General features: G+C 56.9%; 2 protein-coding genes across 11 annotated transcripts; one reads left to right on the forward strand and one right to left on the reverse strand.

Moving 5' to 3' along the window:
- Nucleotides 1–359: 359 nt before the first annotated feature.
- Nucleotides 360–12,877, reverse strand: GEMIN7 (gem nuclear organelle associated protein 7). 10 transcript variants are annotated; one of them, XM_043598628.1, is made up of 3 exons: nucleotides 12,765–12,877; nucleotides 6,726–6,902; nucleotides 360–1,157 (listed from the first exon to the last, which is right to left on the reverse strand). In XM_043598628.1, the coding sequence occupies exons 2-3, from the start codon at nucleotides 6,763–6,765 to the stop codon at nucleotides 754–756; spliced, it is 444 nt and encodes a 147-aa protein (XP_043454563.1). In that variant the 5' UTR covers nucleotides 6,766–6,902; nucleotides 12,765–12,877; the 3' UTR covers nucleotides 360–753. The 10 variants fall into 10 exon arrangements, with proteins under 10 accessions (XP_043454563.1, XP_043454560.1, XP_043454562.1 ...); XM_043598625.1 differs by having other exon boundaries at nucleotides 12,744–12,857; XM_043598627.1 differs by having other exon boundaries at nucleotides 12,684–12,787.
- ZNF296 (zinc finger protein 296) lies at nucleotides 11,871–15,776 on the forward strand. The gene is made up of 3 exons (XM_043598620.1): nucleotides 11,871–12,489; nucleotides 12,704–12,853; nucleotides 14,702–15,776. The coding sequence occupies exons 1-3, from the start codon at nucleotides 12,192–12,194 to the stop codon at nucleotides 15,673–15,675; spliced, it is 1,422 nt and encodes a 473-aa protein (XP_043454555.1). The 5' UTR covers nucleotides 11,871–12,191; the 3' UTR covers nucleotides 15,676–15,776.
- Nucleotides 15,777–15,846: the final 70 nt, after the last annotated feature.

Consider the following 15,846-nt stretch of genomic DNA (forward strand, 5'->3'; position numbering starts at 1 on the left):
CACGCCACCCAAGGGCCCGGCGACCGTGTAACCAACCCAATGCGAACCACGCCCCTCGCGGTGAACAACCCCTCCCCCCCCCCCCCCCCCCCCCGCCCACCCGAGAAAAGAAACCGCGTCTGAATCTCCCAAACCCGCTGCTCCGGGAGCTCCAGCCACTCCCCCGGAGAGTGAGGACCAACCCAATCTCCACCTTTATCCCCCAGTTCCTCCCGGCCCCTTGATGTGTCCTCTTCTCGAGGGCCACCAGGATAGTCAACCTCCCATTTCCTAAATCCGGTTCCATCCCTATGTGGCACATTTAAACAAAACAAAACAAAACAAAACAAAACAAAACAAAACAAAACAAAACAGGAGTCTTCCTGGAATAATGGGTTCTTTAGTAGAGGGGACTTTCTCCGGGGTGGCTGAACTGCGCAACTTCAACAGACAATTTCCCACTCTGCGATGTGCCGCCCTTTATTAACCGCCCCCAACCCCCAGTCTTCAGGAACTGGCATGAGGCCCTGTTTTAAGAGTTTAGATTCCTGTGAGGCAGAGCATTCCTTCCAACGGGCTCTAGAACTCCTGTGGTTGCAGAATTTTACTGACTGGACTCCGCAGGTCCCAAGAAGCCAGAGTTGCCCGGCGCTCGGCTCAAATTTCCAAGGATGTTCCAAACCCTGCGGGGCCCAGGGTGCTGGGCTCGTGAACATTTGGAGGCTGGGATACTGCGGCCAGGCCTCGGGCCGAAAGGTGAACACAGTCACGTCCTCACGGCTTGAAGGTGTAGGAAATAATGTCACTACACCGCAGCAGCGCCTCGGCCTGCACGCCTATCGGCGTCTGCAGCTGCAGCACGTAGAAGTTGGCCACGTCCAGGTCGGCGGCTCCGAAGCGGGCGGTCACGTGCACACCCTCGTGCAGTGTGAAGTTCACCTGGTGACCCACCATGGCCAGCAGGCTGCGGAGGTAGCGTTCCCGAAGTGCGGCTCGGGCCTGCTGTTCCCGGGATTCCCGAGACTCTCGACCTACTGGAGACCCCGGGCTTCCAGGAACCTCTGGCTTCGGGGGGGCCCTGCGTCCGTCTGGGGCAAAGCCTCGGCTCAAGCCATCAGGGCCCCGGGGGAGCCGGAGCACAGGCACAGGAATGGCTGGTGGAGTCTGCATTATCCTGGCTGTTGGGTGAAGGGGAACAGAGGGAGGCCATTACACAGGGAGGGTGGGACTACAAGGGGGGAGGCGGGGAGCAGGGGCTTGTCTACCCCACCTCATCTCAACTTGTCCCAAACCCAGTTCCTGCTTCTCCTTTTAGAAGGCCGCCCGGGTGCCTGGGTGGCTCAGTCCCTTAAGGGTCCAATTCTTGGTTTCCACTTAGGACATGATCTCACAGTTCGTGGGTTCAAGCCCCACACCCGGCTCTGGGCAGACAGCGCAGAGCCTGCTTAGGATTCTCTCTCTCTCCCTCTCTCTGCCCCTCCCCTGCTCTCGCACTCTCTCTCAAAAATTTAAAAAAAAAAAAATTTTTTAATGTTTTATTTCTGAGACCGAGAGAGACAGTGCGTGAGCAGGGGAGGGACAGAGAGCGAGAACACAGAATCCGAAGCAGGCTCCAGGCTCTGAGCTGTCAGCACAGAGCCCGACGCGGGACTGGAACTCACAAACTGCCCGATCATGAGTCAGAGTCGGACGCTTAACCCATTGAGCCACCCGGGTGCCCCATCTCTCAAAAATAAATAAATAAAATCAGCCAGTCACCTCCTCCTCAGGAATTGGTACCACCATTCACAAGGTCCTCCTTTGCTCCCTCACGCACAGCCCATCCCATCCATAAGGAAATGCTCTCTTCCATATAAATTCCCAATTGCACCGAAGCCAATTTGAAAGGGCTTCCAGTGGCCAACTCCGGAATGATGTGAATGTTAAAATAATGACAGTTACAGATTATAACCCACTGAATAAAACAGAAATTCCTGACTTCATGCTAATTATAAATAAATAAAAGAATAAATAAGGGAAGGAACTAAAATCACCAATGGACACTAAAATTTGTAGACGAGCGTTGGATGAAGCCTAGTGTATCTACACAATCTTCAAGTACTTCCTCACAAAATATTTGTTGTAAAGAATAAACAGTAGCTTTATTTTTTTTTTTTAATTTTGTTTAATGTTTATTTCTTTTTGAGAGAGAGACAGAGTGTGAGCGGGGGAGGGGCAGTGAGAGAGAGAGAGAGAGAGAGAGAGAGAGAGAGAGAGACAGAATCCGAAGCAGGCTCCAGGCTCTGAGCTGTCGGCACAGAGCCCGAAGCGGGGCTCGAACTCACGAACCTCGGGATCATGACCTGAGCCAAAGGCAGACGCTTAACCGGCTGAGCCACCCAGGCGCCCCAACGGTAACTTTATAGTGGAGGAATCTGGTGGACCCTACCTTAACTTAGGCATCAAAGCCATCGTGTGCAGTAAAGGGACAAAAGACCCCATGTGCCTTCTGAGGTGATACACTGAAGGGCAGGGCACCACTTCCGTGGTATTCCTACCAAATATGGATTACTGAAATCCAATCACGAGAAAGCTCAAAGTGAGGGACTTCTACAAAAAAGTGAGCCTGAGTTCCTTAAAAATAACAGGGTCCTGGGGTGCTGGGCTGGCTCAGTCAGTAGAGTATGTCACTCTTGATCTCAGGGCCAAGAGTTTGACCCCCACTTTGGGCACAGAGCTTACGTTAAAAAAAAAAAAAATGGGGGCACCTGGCTGGCTCAGTGGGGAGAGCATGCGACTCCTGATCTCAGGGTTGTGAGTTCAAGTTCCGTGTTGGGCATGGAGCCTACTTAAATTAAAAAACAAAAAATGGGGCACCCGGGTGGCTCAGTTGGTTAAACATCTGACTCTTGATCTTGGCTCAGGACCTGAGCAGTACAGAGCCTACTTGGGATTCTCTCTCTCTCCCTATCTCTCTGCCCCGCCCCTACTCGCACGTGCGCACTCTCTCTCTCTTTCAAAATAAGTAAATAAACATCAAAAAAAGAAGAAAATCATAAGGAAGAGAAAATACATTTACAGTACTGTACTGTATTTATTGAAAAAAATGCATGTGTAAGTGGACCGATGCAGTTCAAACCCCCCATCGTTCAAGGATCAACTCTTATGTACGTATTCCCAGCCTGACACCCCTGCCCACATCTTGCCCCCCATCGCTTCCTTCCTGGAGTACTGAAGTCAACTCCACCCGGGCCCCTGGCTTCCACTTTCACTGTCCCCCCACCTGCAAGTCTGTCCCCACGCACAGACAGAAGGACCTTGTTCGCACCTAACACCTACCATCTAACACCTGAGTCAGGTCCCATGCGTCCTCTGCCGAGAACCTTCCCCTGGCTTCAGCCTCGCCCAGAGGCAAAGCCTACGTCCTCACCACAGCCCTCATCGGCCGCTCCTGCTTCGGACCCCGCCAGCACCCCGTGGCGGGCCATGCTTCCCTCTCTAGCCCAGCCCCTCCGGCTGCCTTGCTGGGCTGCGAACGCGCCTGGCACAGAAGCCCCTCTCAGACCCCTGCACTTGAAGTTCCCCTCTGCTTGTATCTCCTCTCCGCCTTCTCTGAGCACACCATCTTCAAGTGCTACCCCACATTCTTCCACGCCCTCACCAGCCTCGTTGGTAGCGTGCAGGACTCTTCTGACGTGATATTGTATATTTATTGTCCTGCCTAGGGCCCTTCACCTCCGCTAGATGCCTGCCTCCCTCCCCGTGGGCAGCGACCTTGCTTTCTCCCGGGTGCTGACCCCCAGCTTCCTGGAACACTGTGTGGCTCCTTAAAGACCAGAGACCAGGCTCCTTAAAACATTGTTCCTGCTTGAATGAATGGAGGGGAGATTGAGCTCCTAGGCCTGCTTACATGGGTGACTTCAAGGGACAGTTTCCAGGCTGGACAGGGCCTGATTAACAGAAGTGACAAATTTCAGGCACATGGTGTCCCATCCCTGGGCCATTCCCGGTACGGGGGAGATCAAGATGATCCTTGGGGCGCCTGGGTGGCTCAGTCGGTTAAGCGTCCGACTTCGGCCCAGGTCATGATCTCACGGTTCATGGGTTTGAGCCCCGCATTGGGCTCTGTGCTGACAGCGCAGAGCCTGGAGCCTGTTTCAGATTCTGTGTCTCCCTCTCTCTCTGCCCCTCCCCCACTCGCGCTCTGTCTCCCTCTGTCTCAAAAATAAACATTAAAAAAAAAAAAAAAAAAAAGATGATCATTTTTCTTGTTCAGCTCTTCCGGTCTCTGCAGCTCAACGGTGAGCTCCTTGGGGGCACGGATGCCACAGAGCAACGGGTCAAGGCCGTAAGGCCGTAGAGGAGGGTTTCTCCCCAGCATTGATGATATTTGGGACGGGATCGTTCTTTTTTTTTTTTTTTTTTTTAAGTGTATTCATCTTTGAGAGAGAGAGAGAGACAGAGCATGAACAGGGGAGGGGCAGAGAGAGCGAGGGAGACACAGCATCCGAAACAGGCTCCAGGCTCTGAGCTGTCAGCACAGAGCTCGACGCGGGGGGCTGGAACTCCCGGACCGCGAGATCGTGACCTGAGCCGAAGTCGGATGTTTAACCGACAGAGCCATCCAGGCGCCCCGGGACTGGATCGTTCTCTGTGGTGGTGTGGCGGGCTGTCCAGGGCATAGGTGTAGGACTTCAGCAGCAGCCCTAGCCTCTACCCACTAGATGCCAGTAGCACCCCCCCCCCCACCATTACCCCCTGCTGTGACGACCAAAACTGTCCCCCGTTGGTGAATAATATGATATGAGAATTACACCTCAGTAAAGCCTTATTCTTTTAAAAGATTTTATTTCTTTAAATATTTTTTAAATGTTTGTTTATTTTTGAGAGAGGGAGAGAATGTGCGCGCGCACCCTAGTGGGGGAGGGGCAGCGAGAGAGGGGGGGCCAGAGGATCCCAAATGGGCTCCGCGCTGAGCGATAGCAAAGGGCACAATGCGGGGCTTGAACCCACGAGCCTCGAGATTATGACCCGAGCTGAAGCTGGACGCCCCACGGATAGAGCCACCCAGGTGCCCCTAGAAGATTTTATTGTTTTTAAAGTGATCTCTGCACTGGGCGTGAGGCTGGAACTTACAACTCTGAGATCGAGTGGCAGGCCGTACTGACCGAGCCAGCCAAGTGCTGTAACATACGGATAACTTTAAAAAACAAAAAGGCGGGGCACCTGGGTGGCGCAGTCGGTTAAGCGTCCGACTTCAGCCAGGTCACGATCTCGCGGTCCGTGAGTTCGAGCCCCGCGTTGGGCTCTAGGCTGATGGCTCAGAGCCTGGAGCCTGTTTCCGATTCTGTGTCTCCCTCTCTCTCTGCCCCTCCCCTGTTCATGCTCTGTCTCTCTCTGATCCAAAAATAAATAAAAAAACGTTAAAAAAACAAACAAACAAAAAAAACCAAAAAGGCTTTAAAGGGGCGCCTGAGTGGCTCGATGGGTTGAGCGTCCAACTCTTGACCTCGGATCGGCGCATGATTTCATGGTTCTTGGGATCGAGCCCCACATCGGGCTCTATACTGACAGCACAGAGCCTGTTTGAGATTCTCTCTCTCCCTCTCTCTCTCTGCCCCTCCCCATGCTGGTGCACGCGTGTGCTCTCTCTCTCTCTCTCTCTCAAATAAATAAATAAACATTAAAAAAATAAACTAATTAACATTAAAAAAGGCTTCAGGGGATGCCTGGCTGGTTCAGTCAGTAGAGCATGTGACTCTTGATCTCAGGGTCGTGAGTTCCAGACCCACATTGGGCATGGAGCCTACTCTTTTTTTTTTTTTTTTTTAAGTAGGCTGCAACCCCAGTGTGGAGCCCAACATAGGGCTCGAACTCACGAGCCTGACGTCATGACCTGAGCCGAGATCAAGAGTTGGACGCTTAATCGAACGAGCCCTCCAGGCGCCCCAGTAGTTTTAAAATTCTAATTTCAAAAAGGCAGGGGCATATCGTAATGTTTCCGTGTCCCTTAAAAGATGTTAGACTCCCGGAGCCTCTGGCTGGCTCAATTGGAAGAGTATGAGGCTCTTGATCTCAGGGCTGTGTATGGAGCCTACTTAAAATTAAATTAAATTAAACTAAATCAAACTTAAAAATGTTAGATGTCCCCCTCAGGAATCTGAACTTCCTCTCCTATCCTTCCCTACTCCCCAGACTTTCTGTCCCGGTCCAGACCTTTCCCAGGGACTGGCTTTTAAATCCTACAGATCAGACACCCCTACTGCTGACCCGGATTGAATCCCTATTAGCAGAAGTTGGCAAATTTTCTCTGTAAGGGGCCTGACGGTGGATACTGTAGGCTCTGTGGGCTATAGGGTCTGTCACAACTACTCAACGTTGTCACAGTTGCAACACAGCGGCCACAGACAGACACGAAAATAATAAACACGGCCGTTCTTACAACCTCACTTATTGGGACACTGACATTTCAATTTGATCTAATTTCATGCACCACAAAAATTTCTCAAAGTCTTCCAAGCACTTCAAAAGTAAACCTTGGCACTTGGGGGACTCAGTCGGTTAAGTGTCCCGGCTCCCCATTTCAGCTCAGGTCGTGATCTCACCGTTCCCAAGTTCGAGCCCCGCGTGGGGCTCCGTGCTGACAGGGCAGAGCCTGCTTGGGATTCTCTCGCCCTCTCTCTCTCTGCCCCTCCCCTGCTCGTGCTCTCTCTGTCTCTCAAAATAAGTAATAAAGTAAACTGAGGGGAAAAAAAGGTAAAACCCACTCTTGGCTGGCAGGCCACACAAGACCGGGAGGCAGGCCATTAGCTTACCCCCCTCAGCAGATAAGAAGGTGTGGATTCGGGGAGACGGGTGGTTCTTAGCCCTCCCAGATTCGCTACAAGGGGATCTGGACAGGTCACCGCGGCTCTGCAAACAGCCTCCCTGTTCGGTTTCCTCATCTGTAAAATGAAGCAAAGAACGAAAAAAAAACCAAAAAAGACTCAGACTTCCTAGGGTTCCGGGAGACCCTTTCAGGCGGCAATGGGTGATCACCCAAGGGACATCCCACAGCACCCTGGACTCCTCCTGGCTTTCTCTGCCACCCACGTTCAACCCAGCGGTAAAGTCACCTTCGGAAAGGTATCCAGAATCCAGCAACTTTTCACCTCCGCTCGCTCTCCCCTCCCCCTGCCTCCTCCCTGGTCCAGCCACCGTCTCCTTCCCCCTTCCCAGCCTCCACCGCCACCCTGCAGTCTGTTCCCTACGCAGACACAGCTCAGTAAATATTTGTTGAAGGGAAAGGAAGGATCCACCCGTCCACATTATCCAAGTGCCTGCTCGGGGGCCCAGCTCACGTGGGGGTGGTGCCAGGGACAGGGTGGTGAGGGAAACTGCCCTCACAGGCCAGTGGGTGACACAGACTTGTTTCTGGACAATGCCTACCCAGAGCGGGCAGGGCTGGAGGAGCCTCAGGTGCCCAGAGGGGCCACCTGGCCCGAGAAGGGGGCAAGAGATAGCCAGCCAGGAAGGGTGTTGTATCTGAGCAGCCCTAAATGAAATAAGGAACTGAGTCCTGTAGACATCTGGGGGGACAGCGTTCCAGTCAGTGGGAACAGCAAATACAAAGCCCGGGGAAGGGTGACTTTGAAGCAAAGCAAGGAGGCCAGCGTGGAGGAGGTGGGAGCAGAGGCAGATCGGCAGGGAGGGGCCTCGAAGACGGAGGTGAGGCAAGAGCCTTGGGATGGTTCTGAGCAGGGGAGGGACAGGACCTGACTGATTTTCACATGATCCCTGTCCCTGCAGGGAGCCCAGTGAGGAAGCTGCCTCGGTGGCCCAGGCGGGCAGAGCATGATGGTGCCTGGAACAGGGTGGGGGCCGTGGGGGTGGGGGCAAGTGGTCAGATGAGGGTTGGGTTTTTTTAATGTTTTTACTTATTTATTTATTTTTGAGAGAGAGAGAGAGAGAGAGAGAGAGAGAGTTGGAGCAGAGAGAGAGGGAGACACAGAATCTGAAGCAGGCTCCAGGCTCTGAGCTGGCAGCACAGAGCCTGACGCAGGGCTCGAACTCGCGAACCGCGAAATGATGCCCTGAGCCACAGTCAGGACGCTCAACCAGCCACCCAGGCGCCCCACGTTTTTGATCTGTTAGTTAACACGCACTATTATGTTAGTTTCGGGACTACATTTCCTTTCTTTGACCACTACCACTGTAGATGGGATTAAGGGATATACACACTTTCTAATTTATCTGACCACTGCCCTTTGCACTCCAAGCTTAGCCAAGGCTCATCAGCCCCCAGGGCTTTCACCCAACCTAGGTTAACGCTCCAGTGATTTAAGAGATACACCCTAGTCTGTAGGGCTAGGACGTCCCCCGGTACCGATGGGAATTAAGCAAATGGCCACAAATCACATGAAATCCCTAGATAAAACAACCAACGGAGATTCGGTCACACCACGTAATCCCCGTTCTCCTGAAGAGGAAACTGGCACTGGGAGATGCCAAATCATTTACTGGGTGCAAGCTGGTGAGTGGCAGGAAAAGGGAGCGAACCCAGGTTGCCCTGGTTGGACAACAGACCCGGCCATCACCCCTGCTCTCTGCAGGGCAGGTTTGTTTCAGGGTCAGCGCACCACTGGAGGTCTTGGAACCAAGGTGTGACCTGATAAGAAGCTGGTTTAAGAAAGGTCAGGTAGGGTGTGCCCAAGAAGGCAAAAGCAGGCATTATCCCTTCTCCCTGGTGACCAGGCCCCAGAATCCTTTATCCTCTAAGCCAAGGATTTCTGGCCCAAAGATTTCAGAAAAATGGCCAAACCCACCCCCACGACTTGCACAGTCAAGACTCCAGACCCCATCACTTAGGTCACGGACAAGGAAGGGCAGGAGATTCACAGACCTCCCTTCTTGGGGCCTCAGTGCTGACTTCCAAGAAAATGGGAATGGATCAGTTCAAGGGACAGACATTTAGTTAACCCTTCAGTAGCCAGGGGAGGGATAGCCGAGTTACCAGGTTAACAGTGAAGACCCCAGACCTCCGCTAATTAACCAAGGTCCACACACACCCCAGAGGTGGCCCTGTAGGATGCAAATCAGTTAAAATGGAGCCTCCAGAGAGGGTCGGAACCTCAAGCACGGAATACTTCCCCTCCCCTCTGCCCCCTGGGCTGGTCAGTTTCCTTTCAATTCCGCCCTGGCCACCCACAGCTAGCCTTTTCTTATACTAAGTAGGTCCTCCCGGCCCCCAGGCGTCCATTCCCCACTCTGCCTGGGCTGGGTGTCCTCCCGGCTCAGATCAGGCAAGCGATTCCGTCCCGCCAAGGCGGGAGTCACAACTGCTGCCGTCGTTACTGTTACCATCGTCGTCGCTGTTATTTTCCCCGAGGGAGAGAGAGCCTTCTGAGCGGCCCGGGCCCCTCACCCCAACCCCGGCGCCGGAACGTCCCCGATGCCGCGTTCCGGACCGGAGTCCCCACGCAGGCGTTCGGGGACCACAACGTCCCCACGGCCAGCGTTGCAGGCGCGGACCTGCCCCTTCCCGCCACTCCCGGCCGCGCACGCGGGCGGGCGTCCGGGGCCAGGCCCGGGGAGAGGGCGTGAAACGTGCTCGCGCCCCACCACCGACACCCAAGCACTCACCGAGGTCCGCGGCGCCCGGCGCCCCCACTTCCGCCGGCGCCCCAGCTGCAGAGGCCCGGGCGGGCCGCGAGCCGCCCAGCCTGGGTTCCGCCCGCGCTGCCGCCGCCCCACGTGGTGGCGGGCGGGCTCTCGGGCTCGGAAAGCAGCGCGGCCCCACGCACCACCCCGCCCCGCGGCTTCCATCTGATCCGCCTGGCTGAGAGGTGGGGGGCGTCCGGGATGCCCGCTTTAGGGAAGAAGAAATTGAGGGAAGAGAAATTGAAGAAATTGAGACTTCCTCCGGGCTGAGTTAAGGACAGAGCTTGGTCTCCCCCTACACGTGCACACTCCTTCCCTTCACCTGCAGTCCAAACCGCAGCTCGTCTCTTTGAAACCTTGAGCCGCCACACGGCAGGAAAAAGGCTTGGAGAGGGCAGCCGCGGGACCCGAGGTGGTGGTTCTGTCTAGCAGTGCCCCCTGCCGCCCCGTTTTACAAAGGGGGAAACTGAGGCCCTGAAAAACGGAATGTCTGGCTTTAAGTGCTACGGAACCTCACTGCCCTGGGCTCAGATGGAATTCACTTCTTCCACATTGTTTCCATAAGCCAGGGGCTTCACGGGCCCAGCAGATCCCCAAGACCGAGCGCCTGGCACACAGCCCCTCTGTGAGGTCTGTTGAAAGAACGTGCTGGAGGGGCCTGGGCGGCGCAGTCCTGTTAAGTGTCCGACTCTTGAGCTCGGCTCAGGCCACGATCTCTCTCACATTTTGTGAGTGCCAGCCCTGCATGGGGCTCTGCACCCATGGTGTGGAACCTGCTTGGGATTCTGTCTCTCCCTCTCTCTGCCCCTCCCCAGCTTGGGCTCCTAATAAATAAATAAATAAACAAACAAACAAACAAAAAAGAAAGAAAAAGAGAATGTGCTGAATACCCATTTGTTGACTGACCTATGAAGAAGCAGGATTTATGTGAACCAGGCTGATTTGACTCTTGCCCTCTGGAACCCACATTCTTGGAGGGCCGGGAGGGGCAGAGTAGGGTATACCTGAGCAAATACATCAACAAGATCCTGCAGGGCTTGTGATGAGTGATACAAACGGAATAAAAGGATAATGGGGTAACAGGCGGTAGAGTCAGGGGAGCCTCTCTAGTTGGGTGGTCAAAGAAGGTGGCAGTGAAGAAGCCCCTTTAGGTAATAGATGGGGAAACTGAGGCCCAGGGAAGAAGTGAGGACAGATGGAGGTCACGGTTGTAAGGCCTCGAGCAGGGTGGAGCTGCTTTAGACACAGTGGCCAGGGAGGCCCTGGGCTCTCTGGAGGACGATTGAGCTCAGACCTGAATAACAATATGAGGAACCCTCTGGCCCGGAGCAGTGCTCCTGGGACATTAGCATGTGCAATTCACTCAGAGCTGGGCTGGGGACCCAGGGGAGGACAGACCCCGGCCCTGACCTCAGCGAGCTTGCGTTGGGTGGGGGTGGGGAGGGAAGAGAGGACAGCCAACAGAGAGGTCTATGTTACTATGATGTGGCCGGTGCCAGGAAGAAAAGGAAACTTGTAAGGGTTGGAGGGTGGGGCGGGGTGTTGATGCCACTTCAAACAGTGATCGGAGCGAGCTGCTTTGCGGAGGCAAGTTCAAGGAGGCCCGCGTGGAGGGAGGTGAAGACAGTTGCTTCTTTGGTTTTTATAGTGATTCCAGGTTTAGGAGCAGAGTAGATGTATATAACCGCAACCCTCCCCGCCTTAGCCAGCCCTCCGCCGCAGGCGCTGGCCTCAGAAATCCAAAGCCCTTAAGTGGACATAAGACCCCCTCGGCCCCAAGGCAGTTTTCTTACAGAACTTAATCACCCACGCCTCTCCCCACGCCCTGCCCCCCCTTCCTTGTTATTCTGGAACATACAAGGCTGGCCGGCCCCCTCACCTCCTTCGGGGCTCAAGTGCCCCACGCTCTTCCCCTGTAGAAAACCGACCAAGGCCCCACCCCCACCCCCACCCCGGCAACCCTGCCCCTTTCTAGCCCTTCCTAGTTTTTTATTCGGCCCCATCGCACTTGCCGTCCTGGAAGGCACTCCGTTTTACAGTTATCTCGTTGAGAGTCTGTCTCCCCCCAACAAATACACTGCGTGCGAGGAGATTATTGGCTGTCCTGTTCACCGCTACACCCTCAGTACTTAGAACAGAACCTAGTGCAAAGTGCTCAATAAATGTTTGCCCCCTGAGTTCTTATTGTAACGCATTTAATGGAATAGACCGAAACGTGGCCCCCCGCCGTATTCTCTCTCGGAGGTGCGTGTAGGCACCCTGCGCCTCAGTTTCACCGGTCCTAAAAAGGCATCAGGAATGGGCGTTTGTGTGCATGGTCGTGTGACCTCGGCGTCGTTAAGGTTTGGTCGCTAAGAAAATGCAGTGGGCTCGTCTTTGATCGAGTTTGGCTGCCGCCCGGGCCCCTGCGGGGCCGCCCCGTCCTCGCCCGCCAGGTCCCGCCCCGGTGGGTGGAGCCACGGGCCGGGCCAGCACGTGTAAGAGTTCGCGGCGGGTCGCCGCAGTCACTCACCTGAGCGCCTCGGTCTGAGCGCGCACGGCCCGCGCGTCCTCCGCCCGCCCGCCCGCTCGCCAGCCCGCCCGGCCCTCGACTCATGTCCCGCCGCAAGGCCGGCTGCTTGCCCCGCCGAGTAGACCCCGCGCCCGCCGCCAACACAGACGACGAGATGGAGATGCCGGACCTCGTCATCGAAATGAAGCCGGAGCCAGACGTGCGGCCCCTACAGGCCCCGGGGCTGGGGCCCTTCTCCCCGAAGGAAGTGCCCACGCCGGAGCGGTTCGAGGGCGAACCCCGCCGTTCCTCCGGCCCCGTGCCCGTCGGGAGCCCTCTCCACGCCCTCGGCGCGCGGAACCAGTGGGCACTGTGGACGCCGCTGATCCTCAACCCTCGCGGTGAGCGCCCCCTGCCCCTGCCCCGCCTCCCTCCCCCTTCACTCGGGTGGGACGCCCTCCTCCGGGCACCGACCCCCGACCCCCCGGCCTTATTTCCCTTGCTTGGTCCTGGCCTCCAGCCCCCTTTCTGACCTTCGGGGTTTCCCTCTCCCTCGGAACCCCCAACCCCCATCCGGGCCCCACCCGACGCTTACCACCCGCTTCCTCCCAGCAGACCGCCAGCCCTGGACCGACAAACACCCAGATCTGTTGACCTGCGGCCGCTGCCTGCAGACCTTTCCTTTGGAAGCCATCACTGCTTTCATGGACCACAAGAAGCTGGACTGTCAGCTTTTCAGAGGCCCCAGCCCCGGCCAGGGCTCAGGTGAGTCAAGCCGGGATGCAGTCCCCCTCTCAAGTTCAAGGGCCTGGCTTCCTGTGGGAGAAGGGGCTGAACTGGACAGGCGGGGCAGTGAGCACTACTTCCCCTTTCTCGCTCCCCATCGGGTGCAGCCTAGGCGTGGCCAGGGCCTGCCCTGTCCTAGGGCTGGGACTAGTGGCGGGGGTGGAGGGGGGGGGTGGGTGCGGGCAGGGGCTGGGCATGAAGGAGGGCCGCCCACAGGGTGTGGCCAGCCCCTGAAGACTGGTCTGGGGATTTGCCACACACACACCCCCAATCTGGTTTCACTTCTCCTTCCCCTTGGCCAGAAATAACTGGCCAGGTGGCTGGACCAGTGTGGCAGTAGGGGGACCTCTGGGGAGGGCAGCGGCCTGGGGGAGGGGAGGCTGAGGCCAGCTGGAAGTGTGGCATTACCACCCCCTCCCACCCCATTATTAGTGCCGACTGAGGTGCCGGTGCATTTGCTCAGAGCCAAGGAAGGGGCTTCTGGCTTCCCTCTCTGATGGAATCTCCCAGCCCTGCCCGCTGGGAAGCCCCTGGTTTGGACCAGGTCCTCGGTGTCTGGACACCTGGGTTCCTTCTCTTAGAAGGGAATGAAAGCCCTTGACGTGATACTAGACTCGCGGGAAGCTTTTGGTCATCACAGGCTGTGGGGGGGGCATCTAAACCTACAAATTTTCATCCCCTGGCCATTGTGCTCCTAGGACTTTTGAGAAATAGAATTATATTCAGGCCTGGGCTGGGGGGGGGGGGGGGGGGAGGGGCTGTGACCGGATCAGCCGGAGAGTTGAAGCCTGCAGGGTGGCCTGGTGGCCCAGGGAGGGGCTATGATGGAATCACTGGAACACTCCCAGGTGCTGGGACTTGGTGGAGCGTGGGCACTCCCGCCACGTGGGTGTAGTGCAGTTCATGTTTACTGAGGGTTTACATGGACCAAGACTTTCAGTTCTTCTCCGTTCGACGTCACAACGCCCCTCGAAGGTTAGGATCCCCGTGTTGTAACAAATGAGAAAACAGGGCCAGAGAGGAGCGTTTCTTGCCCAAGGTCACACAGCTAGGGAGCCTAAGAACTAGTTGGTGGACACGAGAGGCTGGCACTCTCCAGCCCCCATCTGTGCTCCTGACCTGGTGTTGCGTCAGGAAAGCCACCCCACCCAAGACTGTCTAGGACTTGAAGAGTAAGGTACTGATAGTACCTGGAGGGTCTAGAGAAAACACCCCATTTGGAGGGCTCTTAATTTGGGGTCCACGCAGAGGGAGAGGGAACCTCACTCACTACCCCTCCCAACTTCTAGGTGGCTGCTTCCCTCCTCGGCCCCCTCTTCTGCAAGGCAGGGAATAGGAGACCGTGCATGGAACCCATGAACTTGGGGCCTGGCACAGAACCCCGCTCAGTAATCAAAAGCTGTATTACGCCGACAGTCTTCTTCGAAAATCTGTCTCCCGCTCCCCAGGGTTCTGGGTTGAAACCCCAACTCCACCCTTCTAAGCTCCTGAGCTTGGGGAAAGGTCTTTGCCTGTTCTCCCTTCCCGACTCCCTCCTATAAAACAGCCCTCCCCACCCCATCCCTCACCCTGCTTTAACTTCTGGTGAAGACTTGCAAACACAGAAAATCCTCAGGGATGCACCATCCACTCCGCAGGCTTTCCTTACTTGCCTGCCCGCCCGCTTCTGAGCATCAGCTTCTGGAGGACGGGGGGTCTCGCCTGCCTTCCTTCCTGGGCCTTCTCAGCCCCCGGAGTGGAGCCTTTCCCGCAGAAGGTGTCCACCTGGCAGGCGTGAGTCGCAACTGTCGCTTTTCCCCATCTAACACCGGGCCCTTCTCGTTGCAGAACGCCAGGACCCCAAGGCCCTGGGCTGCTTCCGCTGCGGGAGACAGTTCTCAGGGGCCTGGAAACTGCTGCGCCATGCCCAGTGGGACCACGGACTGTCCATCTACCAGACGGAGCCCGAGGCCCCAGAGGCCCCGCTGCTGGGCCTGGCAGAGGTGGCCGCCGCCGTGTCGGCGGTGGTGGAGCCGGAAGCTGAGGCCAAGGGCCCCCGGGTGAGCATCCCCCCGCGGCGGAGCCCCACCTGCCCCGTGTGCGCGAAGACCCTCAGCTCCTTCAGCAATCTCAAAGTGCACATGCGCTCGCACACAGGCGAGCGGCCCTATGCCTGTGACCAGTGTCCCTACACCTGTACCCAGAGTAGCAAGCTCAACCGCCACAAGAAGACCCACCGGCAGCCACGGCCTCAGAGCCCCTTCAAGGCCAAAGCCAGTCCAGAACAGGCCTCTGCCACTGCCCCTCCTGAGCCAGCGGCCCACGCCGCGGCCCCGGCCAGCACCCTCCTGCGCAGCAGTGGCGAGAGCGCCGGAGCGGCCGCCACGGCGGGGGTCCAGGAACCCGGGGCTCCTGGTGGTGGGGCGCAGGTGGGCCCCGGCGGGGCCAGTTGGGAAGCTACCACCAAGGAACAGAGAACTGAACCTGCGAAGGGCCCGACGTCCCCCAAGAAGCTGCCAAAGCCGGCGGTCAAGAGCCGCGGGCCCGGGGGCAGCTGTGAGTTCTGTGGAAAGCACTTCACCAACAGCAGCAACCTGACGGTGCACCGGCGCTCACACACGGGCGAGCGGCCCTACACCTGCGAGCTCTGTCCCTACGCCTGTGCCCAGAGCAGCAAGCTCAACCGCCACCGCCGCATGCACGGCCTGGGGCCGGGCAGCACCCGCTTCGAATGTCCCCACTGCTGTGTGCCCTTCGGCCTGCGTGCCACCCTGGACAAACACCTGCGGCAGAAGCACCCCGAGGTGGCCGGGGACGCCTGAGGCGCGGGAACGCCCTCTCTGCGGTCCCTGGTACCACCGTTACTGTGCTTGTCGACCTTGGCCTTGGCTCTGCTGCGAGTAAACCTCCCGCCTAGAACACACACGTTTGGACTCTGGCTTTCTTGGGGTGTCTGAGGTGGGGCGGGAGGCTTCCCTCTTTAGGGTGGACGG

This window comes from Prionailurus bengalensis, chromosome E2 (assembly GCF_016509475.1).
Source record: "Prionailurus bengalensis isolate Pbe53 chromosome E2, Fcat_Pben_1.1_paternal_pri, whole genome shotgun sequence".
NCBI lineage: Eukaryota > Metazoa > Chordata > Mammalia > Carnivora > Felidae > Prionailurus > Prionailurus bengalensis.